General features: G+C 40.1%; 1 protein-coding gene across 1 annotated transcript; it reads right to left on the bottom strand.

The window, feature by feature from the left end:
* Positions 1–9405: 9405 nt before the first annotated feature.
* sox17a (SRY-box 17 alpha) lies at positions 9406–11695 on the bottom strand. The gene is given in 2 exon segments (NM_204094.1): positions 9406–10657; positions 11328–11695. Coding segments are annotated over 2 exon segments (1152 nt in total). The 5' UTR covers positions 11614–11695; the 3' UTR covers positions 9406–9791.
* Positions 11696–12032: the final 337 nt, after the last annotated feature.

Genomic DNA, 12032 nt, shown 5'->3' with positions numbered 1-12032 from the left:
GCTCCAAAAAGGCTTTTCATCGGCCACACCTTTCACAACTCTGGTCATGCCCATTCCCACACCTTGTGTCTCAATCCTTTCTCCTTGTAGATCAGGGATCCTCAACCTTTTATACCCGTGAGCCACATTCAAATGGCAAAAGTGTTGGGGAGCAACACAAGCATTAAAAAGGTTCCTGGGGTAACAATAAGAGCTATAATTGGCTACTTAATAGCCCCTATGTGGACTGGCAGCCTATAGAAGGGTCTGTTTGTCATTATACTGGGTTTTTATGGCACCAAAACTTGTCTCCTTACCAAAAATTCAAAAATAAGTACCTGTTTTGAGGCCACTGGGAGCAACATCCAAGGGGTTGGAGAGCAACATGTTGCTCACGAGCCACTGGTTGGGGAACACTGTTGTAGATTGTAAGCTCTTTTGGGCAGGGCCCTCTTCACCTCTTGTATTGGTTATTGATTGCTTTATATGTTACTCTGTATGTCCAATGTATAAAACCCACTTATTGTACAGCGCTGCGGAATATGTTGGCGCTTTATAAATAATAATAATAATAGAAGTCGCAGATGGAAAGCAATTTGCATCCCTTTGGTAATCCAAAGTTGCACAAAGTTTCATCCTGCAGGCAATTTTGTGCGTCTTCAAAAACCGAAGCATTGCAAAGGGCTTTCCACCGGTGACTGTTGTGGCAAGTGGAAAGCCTTTTCGGAGCAGTTACTCGCACTCACTCTGTGGATTCTTACCCATAGGGCTCTGGCATGAGGGTTAAGGGTTCGTACTGACAAGTGTTTTTCCTTTTCCTTGCATTGCGTTCTTTTGCTTTCCACTGCAGGGGAGCGCAAGAAGAAATGCAAACCTATTCTTCCTAATGTCCTTGTTCTCACACATGCATGTAAGCGCTGAAAGCAGTTGGGATGTAGCAGATAATTCTCTAAACATAAACTCTCACATACATGAACATAAGCATATGTCCTCTTGATTTGTTGTACACCATGCGAAACATAAAAAGTCATGAACGCTTCCATAAACAATAGTGTATTCTCTTTAAATTTACTTTATAAGCAAGGATTTTCCAAAGTCTTGCCTTTTTTGGCCCCCAACCCCATTTACTTAGGAGTTTCTCTTCTAATGAAATAGTTTCGCCTTTAGGTGATAACAGCATTAAACACCCAAAGGTCAGACAGGGATCTAAAAACTGTCATTTTCTAGTGTGGCATCATTGGAATTCATTTGTGTTTATTCAACTTTATTATTCTCAGGTGCAAACGTGACACCAATACAATACACCTGGACAGAAACAAATTAATTTGTTTATTACACTTTCCTTAATTGTTTTTCTTTAGGACGAAACAAAGGATTTCTAGCTACTTCGAGAAAAAGGCTACACGCAATCCTATAAAAATACTGTAGCAACTTTTCTACTGGAAATTACCAGAACAAAAATATTACTGTCATTTAGTATCAGGAATTATAAACATCACAATTTAGTAGATGTATTGTCGAATATCAGTTAAACCTACAATAACACAATTATTCTTAAATAAAATCATAATAAAATAGTATCAGACTGGTGTATGTTTCAATTAATTACACCATTAGGTCAAATAGATTATTGTCTTACGTTGGATAAATGTGTATGGCATGATAATGGCTAGCCATTGATCAACCATCTTTATCAGTCTGTTGCTTTAGAAAAAAATGTAAATAAATTAAAAAAACAGATCAACTGTATAATCCATTATCTCTGCTTCGTTCTTGATCTCTTTAACGGTAATTGCTCCTAATGGGTCAGGCTAATTGCTTAGTGAATATCTTTTCCTTATAGTAGGAAAGAAGGTGAACCCTATTTGTGCAATACAAATGCAATCATTCATTCATGTCTCAAATGTCCCACGGAGTGAGTTAGTCGTCCCCTACTAATCGCTCCGAAATGCCTTATCACTTTGGATTTCTGAAGTGGCGCAAAGTTTCCTCCTGCAGGCGATTTTGTACAAATTCAGAAAGCTGAAGCAATGTGTAGGCCTTTCCACCGGTGACTCCTATTGTTGCCAGTGGAAAGGCATTTCAGAGTTGTTAGTCATCCGCAGTAGTAGAGATCTATTGCAGGCGGCTAATTTACTTTTTTAGCTAATAGGAGAGGGAGAGAAATATTGGAGAGATAAAGTATAGACCTTAGGTACACTAACAGAATGTATACAGATTTAGATACATTTAGATTTAGAAATCATAAAGAGAGAAATCAAAAGTACTAGAGCTCAGACCTTTGTGCAAGCTGCTTAGGAAATTCAACAATTGTTTTACTGGATTTCAACCTGTAAATACTCCATATATAATGCAATAAATGCTTTCTAGCAACACTGAGGGGTGGTTCCAAAAGTGGTAGGCTAAAAAGCATAGGATTAAAAATATATTCACATATCTGCAAGACATAACATCATAGACAATTGCATTGGTGACAGATATCCAGAGTCCTGCCATGGAAAAAGTCATAACGTTGCTGCCTAATGTTTCCACTATAGTGGGCCCTTTATCCACTAAATTATATATACATACACATGTGCCTGTGCCTTTTCTCCTTTGAATGGCTGCCTCCTACTTTTATACACTTTAATTTTTTGGTGTTACTGTTCCTTTAAGAAGCTGCTGCTAAATTCACGTTCAGGCTGACTATCTGGATATTTTGACAAAGGGGCTGCTGTTAAGATATATTTTATCTCTTACATGGGGGCTAGTTGTTTGGATGACAAGGAATAGTATAGCATCACATTTTGTTGTGAGGATCATGGGCCTTTAGTTTTAAGCTGGGCATATGCCAGCATGGCCAAACAGGAAACAGAATTGGCCAACACAAGTTCTGATCTTATTGCTGGCAGTTGCTAAAGTGGTTTGATTTGACAAGTGTCCTGTTATCTTTTATGCCAGTTGAATCTACTATGGAACATAATTGGAACATAATTCTGTGAAGATTCCAAAAAAATGTGGGTCATTTGGTACACATTAGTAAACATCAGCCAATCCAGTACAAAAATTGTCCAAACTGTCTGACAATATTTGCCTATGAATACCCAGCTTTATTTTCATTATATTGCAGCCTGAGCAGTGCCTCAAATCGCCCAAAGATCAAAAAGTGCATTAAAAACCAACAAAGTGCAAATAAGGGTGTGCAAATAAGGGTGTGCAAAAACTCTCCACATCACCCTGCCAAAAAAGACTTTGGGTCCACTTTTATCCCCAAACCCACTGATCAGAAAGACTGTGGGGCAATAGTCTTCAGAACCCCTTTGTTGAAAGGCTAGGGGGTCCCTTTATCCCCAACCCTCTAGCCAGAAGGCCAATAAGGGTAGAAGAAAATGAGTGGACCTCCAGTAGAGTCTCATTAGCTTGTGCGCCCATAGTGGGCCATGTTCAGCGGGGAAGGAGCCTGATGGTCACTCCACAAGATTTGTGCTGAGATCCATAAGAGTCTATTGCACCAGACCCATGAAAAAAGGATGTTACTATGCAAGTATAAATTGTGACTACAACATTTTACAGTAACTTTACCTGTGCTGACTTAATAGGTGCTATTACACTGGAATTCTGGAGGAAATGCAGCATTGTGTGCCATGTATTGTTAAACTGATTTTTTTGACCAAGAAATAATAAAACAGAACTTTGTATTTGATGCTAACTACACTACCAGTGTAGGGCGCCCGGTTTGTTAGGCTCCCAGCAGTGACTACAATCACTGGCCACTGGATGGCTCTTCTTTAAAAAACAATCCAGCCTTGGGTACTTTCTGTCACGGTCGGTATCCCAAAACTCAGAACAGTTTCCAAGGGCTTGGTCTCGGCTCACGCTTCTGCCTATAACCGCCGCCTTTCACGTCGGGAGGAGCCCTTCGCTACTCGGATGCCGCCAGGTCTTACAGTGAGGAGCCCAAGGAAAGAGTTCTGAGCAGGCAGGGGAACCAGAACCGTTCTAAAGGGAGAATGGGCACAAGAAAACACAGTCGGAGATCAGGCCGGGGTCAGCAACATACAGAGAGTAAAGTACCAAATCAGAGTCCAAAAGGGTAGTCAGAGGTCAGGCCGGGGTCAACAACAAAAAGGCAGCGCGGTACCAAACAGAATCCGGAAGAGTAGTCAAAATACAGGCAAGGGTCGGTTCAGGCAGCAGTACAGGAAGGTCAAGGACAGGCAGAGGTCAAAACAGATCAGCAGAACAGGAATAACACACCCAGGAACTCACAGGAGGAAAACCTACGTTGGGCAATGATTCTGCTACAGGAAGCGCTTTATATATTCAAATTTGGCGCCATAGTGACGTCACACGCCGAGAAGGACCATAGACGCAAGTGCGCATGCGCGCGCAACCCGGAAGAGGAACGCGCATGCGCGCGCATCAAAAGGACGGAGAAGATGCGCGCGCGCCTAGAGGAAGCAGCTGGCGGGCGTCCCCGCACGGGAAGCGGCGGGCGTCCCCGCCGACCCCCATGTACCCTCACACTTTCTTGCAGAGTTTATGCTGTCTAGTTTTCTCTGCTCTGCACAGGGCTGAGCCAGTGTGCATTATGGCATTTCTTCTTAGACTTGAAACATTGTGATGGAACTGCAATAAAGGCAAATGATCAACTTTGCATTGAAAATAGTTTGGTAGGTCCAACAGACAGTTGCTTTTTATAAGCAGCCCTGGGCCAAGAGCTCCATCCAGAGGGTTCAATACTTTGTGATTGCAAATTAATGTATCTGGTCTCTGTTCTGAGCTGCAGTATTGATTGCAAGGTAGGAACAAGCAGTCGTCCATAATAAATACTGGTGCCAGACTCATACACCTCTCCAACTGTTCCTCCTTTGTCATGTCATTCTGCCAATTCCTGAACTGGCTTCCACTACCATCCAGTATAAAATTCAAACTATTGACCCTCACATTCAAAGCAGTCCATAACTCTGCCCCACCCTACATGTCTGAAATTATCTCTAGATACCAACCAACCCGCTTGTTACGCTCCTCTTCTTCTCTGGAATTCGCTCCCACAATCTATCCAACTTTCTCCCAATCTTTCTGCCTTCAAAGGTCTGTAAAAACAAATTAATTTAGAGAAACTTACCCTCATTTAGTTTAGCACAACCTAAATCTCTTACATTGCTTAATTTTGATCTTGGCCTTCCTACACCTTGGGGCACATTTACTAACCCACGAACGGCCCGAATGCGTCCGATTGCGTTTTTTTCGTAATGATCGGTATTTTGTGATTTTTTCGGAAAAATGTCGCGACTTTTTCGTTACTAATACGATTTGTGCGAAAAAACGCGAGTTTTTCGTAGCCATTCCGAAAGTTGCGCAAAATCTGGTGATTTTTCGTAGCGTTAAAACTTGCATGAAACGTCGCACCTTTTAAGTTTTAACGCTACGAAAAAGGCGCAACTTTTCGCGCAAGTTTTAACGCTACGAAAAAATCACCAGATTTTGCGCAACTTTCGGAATGGCTACGAAAAACTTGTGTTTTTTCGCGCAAGTCGTATTGGTAACGAAAAAGTCGCGACAATTTCCGAAAAGTCGTAAAGACGCCAAAAAAATCGCAAAGAAATACGAAAAAGTCGCAAAATGTTCGTTTTCAAATCGGAATTTTTCCAATTCGGTTCAGATTCATGTCTTAGTAAATGTGCCCCCTTGTGTCTCAATATAGAGATTGTAAGCTCTTTTGGGCAAGGCCCTTTTCACTTCTGATAATGGTTATTGGTTGCTTTGTATGTAATTATAAATGTCCATGGTATAAACCCACATATTGTAAAGTGCTGTGGAATATGTTGGCACTTTATAAATACATTTTAATAATAATATTACATGCCTAGGGCACAATCATTTTTGGAAGAGAGGGGGTGCTGTTACAGAAAACATCCTTACTGCAGTTGCAAATATCAAGTAATGCCATTAAAATGATCAATAATGAGCATATTAATTTAAGGAAGGGTGTTTGGAAGTGCCAGTATTCTGGGTTAGTGGAATTTGTAAATAAAAGGTAGAATGTCATTTAATAACATGACAAGGTAATCAGCAAGTTTCCCTTTAATTTCAGTTTACCGAATATTCTTGTTTGGCAGCAGCTTAGTGGCTGAAATGCTATCTGGCTTCCATACTATAATGAGGCCTTTTTCTATTTAAGGGAGTTATATGTGAAACAGGGACACTGGAAGCATGAACCAAGGAAGGTAAAATACAAATAACACCAAAAGTAATCTGTTCTAACTATAGCACAAAACTATAGCATTCCTGTTAGACACTTTGGCACCCACAATAAATTGTTTTTGCAAAAATCTCCCACAAATAAGTGGGATCTAAAGCCCAAAATAAAATTTATGTTAATAAAAGGAAATATAATTCTAAGCAAAATTCCAAATTCAATACATTACACATTTTTAATGATTTTAAAGTAATCTGTAATTGCTGTTGAACATATTATGTCTCTGTCCTTGCTATTCTCTACACTGGTGGTCCTAACAATTGAAACAGTGTAACAGTAGATAGCTAATAAGCTATGAAGGAGCATGTGTATCATTGTGGGACATGATGTGTGGGCTGAAGGAGAGCTGACCTGCTGCATTGTTCAAAAGGCAGAACCAACAGTGCAGAAAAGGACAGGCAAATACTGCAAATACTTCTTTTTATTGCAAATACAGTTACAAATAACTTTAGACAATTACACTCTTGAATTAATATATTTAGAATGTTCTTTAAAGATCACATATTCTTTCACTAGAAAAATGTCATGTTAGGGTTTACATACCCTTTAAACATTGGAATATGTTGGGCTGTAGTAAATAACTCCTTCACTTTGGATATAGGCATCGTTTTACACTCAAAGACTCATCCTTCTTGTTCATTAGCCTACAAGCCCCTTTGCTTAAAGATGTACTTCACATTTTATTTTAATTTTGACTTTTCAATTGGTCTTCATTTTTTTATTTATTATAATTTCTTTAGTTATTTGCCCTTTTAATCTACATGTCTCCATTTTTCAAGTTGGGGTCGCTGAATGTATTGTTATATTTACTTTTCATTACTATATTTTCATCATGTCCCTCCCCTATCATTTTCCAGACTCTAATTCACACCACTGCCTGGTTGGTAGTGTTAAAAACTACAAAAAAAATTAAGACCAATTGCAAACTGTCTCAGAATATCATTGTCTACATCATACTAAAAGATAAAGGTAATATAAAGGTAAACTAGACTTTAAAGCTTTCAATACACTGGCTAACTGGTAAGAATATGATCTTGAGGTGGCCAAGAGAGATTTTGGCTGCAACCTCAGCAACACCCATAAACTCGTGTATGGACTGAAATTATGCCCATTATATTGGCACCATAGAGGGACAAATATACTGTTAACTTGCAAAAGAGTTGACTGCCAAATTCAGACCCTGTATGGACTTCTTAAGGTGCCAGGTCTATCTGCAGTACTGATTTTACCCCTCATGAGGTGGCCACTGCTGATGCCAAGTAAACATGGCTGTACACTTTGTGATCCACTCACTTGGTGAGGTTGCCCAAATGATATGCCCACCTAAGGTTGAAATCTGCCCCTGTATGGCCACCTTTAAAATGACTCCTAACCAATCCTTACCTCTCTCCTCTTACCTGACCATGGAACTGACATATTACTGGGTGGAGAGCAATAATCCCACTCTCAGCTCATTGCTTGGAAAACTGCAACTATTCTATTGTTAATTTATTAACTGTTTATAGCAGGGAGTGCTTAACTGATTAAATATTGCAATGATTTTGCAAAATAAATATTAACAACTCCATTACCAAAGTCAATATTTTCACACTTTTTACCATTTACTAAAAATTAGGAATTGTCAACTTATTCACCAATGAATCATTGGACAATGTCATGGAATATGTTGAGGTTTTATAAATAAATGAAAAAAATGTAAACAATAAGGCAGTATATGATAGGAAAAGGGGCAGAAACTGCTGATGGTTTCTTAGTAATTCACTATTTATACATTCAGTATTTATAGCTTTATTTTTAGGAAAGGTTAAAATGATGGATATAGAAGATAGGGGCTGAATAGGTGGCATGAACATTTGTGATATACAATATCTAATATGTCTCTGTATTCAGTTATATGCTACCATAGAGTGTCTACATATGTTAACAAATAATTAATAACATACCATTTATCTAATACTTTATACCTTCTTTTTCTGTATTCCCCTTCTTTTTTCTGTAATTCCTATTTCATTTTCTTGATAAAAACAATTAAAATTAAATTGAAAAAATGACCATATAAAATTTAGGAATTATGGGCTTTTTGGGAATATGGCCCTAGTTTTCCCTGTGGTTTGGGTATAATGGCATAGTGAATGCATGTGTTATTGAAGTGGATCCCAGTTTGAGCGTTTGCTTCTTACTGCTTTAATCAAATCCAGTTGAGGAGAGATTGTAATCGTAATACTGTAAAATAACTGAGTGGGTATCGCAGGGAGAATGTGCGCCGATTTATTATATTTATTTAGCATCGCTGTCAGCTAATTTGTTCGGCTTCACATGAGGTGAGACTGTCATTACATGGGGCGGGTGTTATTCTATTAGCTCGTTTGTAAATACTCCTAGATGAGAGGATTTTCTGCATCTAGTTGTGTATGTGTGTTATATCCTCTTATGGGTTATGTTTTATTGTAGGTGATTTATTATACATATTTCTATATAAATATTAATACAATTACATTTTCAGAATTCCAGTAAAAATGCATTTTAATGCTAGGTACTGTTCATTGACGTTTGAAAAGTCTTAGTTAAATGGACAAACCATATAAAAATGTATGTATTATATTTTGATTAATTTAATAGCTATTCTTTGGCAGCGAGTCCGATACAAACAAGGCTTATATGCTTTTATAGTCGGACATATATTGTATTAATATGTATTATTTGCATGTTAATAATTGTATTTGAATAATAATTTCGTAACAATTTCGTTTTGTGCCAATGAAATATATAATCGGTAATTACATATTTATTCCAATAAGAACGTTTTCATGGTGAATAAAATATTGCGATGGAAAAAATGCATTATCACACAAGAATCCTCAGTATATATTCGGAGGAATATAAATAAGTATGCATACTAGACTCCAAGTTGCCTTGTGTTATTTGGCTTACTATTCATATAGTAGTTAAGAAAAATAACTCCAGTAATAAAATGTTGGAATATTAGAGTAGACAAGGAATTTTATACCAATAAACATCTGGAGGCCACACGTCAGGAATTTTCATAAGTGGAATTTCTAATATTCTACATATACTAAAAAAAAGGGGGGGTTAATAGTTTGTTTAATACAGAAGTTTCAAGCGACATCATGTTCAAATACTTTGTAACTAAATAAACAAAGTAAATAACTGTACAACGTTAGGGATTATATTTTAATGTTTATTTATAAAAGTGCAAAATAAAAAAAACAATGTATAAAAATTATTTAAAAGCACAAATATAAAAGCAGTGTACCACGTACACAATAATCAGACCGTTTCACATTGCATTCAATGAAAATATCGAGATCAATCTAATTTTGATCAGTAAGTATTTAAGTCTGGAGCCAGTTATCTCATCCTAAAGGAAGATAATATTTCATTTCTTACTTTTCTGCCCCGTTGTATGTAAAATAAATTACATAAATTAGAGAGTCAATACGATAAGACACAGAGTCAGGTCTTCCCCTGGAAACTCTCTCTAGCCTGAAACGACTAGGCCCCCAAAACTGAGGTACGTGAATACTGCAGGATCTATAGGGAATCGAGTCTTTCATGCACTGGGGTAGTTGCAGTAATATACAGCAGTACTGGCATCGGAAAGGACAGAAGAGATGGGCCCATTGTCTGCCGTAGGCACCACCGATTCCTGCCCATGGTAATGCATGCCCAAGTCTGACTTAGCCACATAGCTCAGATACTGCTCGAATTCAGTCCTATCCACCTCTGCCAGCATGTCAACCTGTTGGATGTGATCTGCTCTGCCCATCTGCTGAGCCTCAGGGGGCGGGGAGTTCTGCCCAGCTTGGGGGAGCTGGTGATGCCTGGCAGAGCCTGGCAGGTACATCTGTCCATAGTACATCTGTGGGGAGCTCTGGCATCCCATCATACCCTGTACTGGGCTGCCTTGGCCCATTTGCTCAGCCTGTGGCATCTGCCTTACCAACATGGAGGCCCCAGAGTTCTGCTGGTGAGTGTAGCTGGCATTGTAGCTGTAGGGCATCATCTGGCACTCGTCCTGGGGTGGAGATGTGAAGAATACAGGATCTGCTTCAGCCAAATCCAGAGGAGAGCTCTCAGGAGTGGGCAAACTGTAACCGTCATAATGAGGAGCCATGGCTTGGGGTTCCCTGTAGTGGCTGCCCTGGGGGAGTTGGCTGTGGGGGTAAGTCTGCTCATGGTAACCCAAGCTGAAGCTCTCTAGGCACATCCTGCCATCAGTGCCCAGCACTGCGCTCTCCGGCGGCTCTGCCATGTGCATGAAGCCAGTATCTGCCCTCTTCATCCTCTTCACCTGTTTCCTTCTGCGGGGTCTGTACTTGTAGTTGGGGTGGTCCTGCATGTGCTGCACCCTCAGCCTCTCTGCTTCCTCCACAAAGGGGCGCTTCTCTGCCAGAGTCAGAGCCTTCCAGGACTTGCCTAGGGGCACAAGGAGAACAGTTAGACTGGCAGCCAGGAATAAAGCATCCATCTTACCCATAGAGAGCAGCCTTATACCTACTATATCAACTACACATGAACTACATAGGGCACAAGTATAACATATTCATTCTCCATTCAGGGTTCCAGTGCCATTAACTTTATACATTGTCCACATATGGAGCAATATAGCCTACATATTATCCTTACAGGGCAATGCTACCATTCATTAAACATTGGCAGCAGTGGGACCTTGTGCTTTTTTCATCGGGGTATAAGAACAATTCACTAGAACAACAACCTACACATTTTATATACAATTCACTAGAACGATAACCTACACATTTTATATACAGGACGTTAGCACTATATATAATACATTATATAGGGTTACTATATGCAATGGGCTGTTGTAGGGTATTGTATTGTAACAGTATCTCATGGATAATATATTAAATGCAACACGGTACATTGAAGAGATTCTTTGTAACCGATTCACACTTCTAAATAGCCCAGGCGGTGCTAAATATATACATTTGCCTACTATTCTCATTTATTCTGCCGAATATTTAACGTACAGAACATGGTTAGACACCTGACAGAATATAATTACACATCTCCCATATTATCTGCCCATATTATCTGCCCATATTATCTGCCCATAGCTTACCGAGCATCTTGCTGAGCTCCGCGTTGTGCAGGTCCGGGTTCTGCTGTGCCAGCCTCTTGCGCTCGTCCTTTGCCCACACCATAAACGCATTCATGGGTCGGCGGATCCGAGCTTCGGCTTTGCCCCTGGAATTGGCAGATCCAGCATCGCTCTTTAGTTTCCCTTCCCCGAGAGAATTCATGGGTTCGGCCCACTGGCACTGCCCGAGTCCAGTCATCATTATTGGCACTGAGCACTTTCCCTGATTCTGATCGTCGCTAGCGTAGCCACCATCAGGGCTGCTCATGGTGAGTAGAGTTGGACCGGAGAAGGAGCGGCTGAGATTGCGGGTCACTGGCAGATCCAACAGCTCCTACTGAGCGGCTGAACACTGTACTCTGCAGGGAAGCGCTAGCCGGGTTGCTATAACTAACGCTTCAGCCAATCAGCGGCAGGGGCGGGGCCTGCTCTAGGTAAGGTGCGAGGGGAGGAGTGAGAATTCTGTGTAAATTCGCCCCGCCCCCAGCGCTCTCTTACCACCTGTGTGCCTGGCGTTTTATTACTATGTGATCAATTATTATTGTATATAGTATGCCTTATACTGCATGGGATGCACAACTTTCTCATTCTTTTTGCACAACATTATTTGAGTACAGGGCAAGAAAAGCCAGATTTGATCTAACTCTGTTTCCTACTCACCCCCTTTTTCATATCAGTTTTTACTCT

The sequence above is a fragment of the Xenopus tropicalis genome, chromosome 6, assembly GCF_000004195.4.
Source record: "Xenopus tropicalis strain Nigerian chromosome 6, UCB_Xtro_10.0, whole genome shotgun sequence".
Taxonomy (NCBI): domain Eukaryota; kingdom Metazoa; phylum Chordata; class Amphibia; order Anura; family Pipidae; genus Xenopus; species Xenopus tropicalis.
This window is presented reverse-complemented; position numbering and strand designations above follow the sequence as displayed.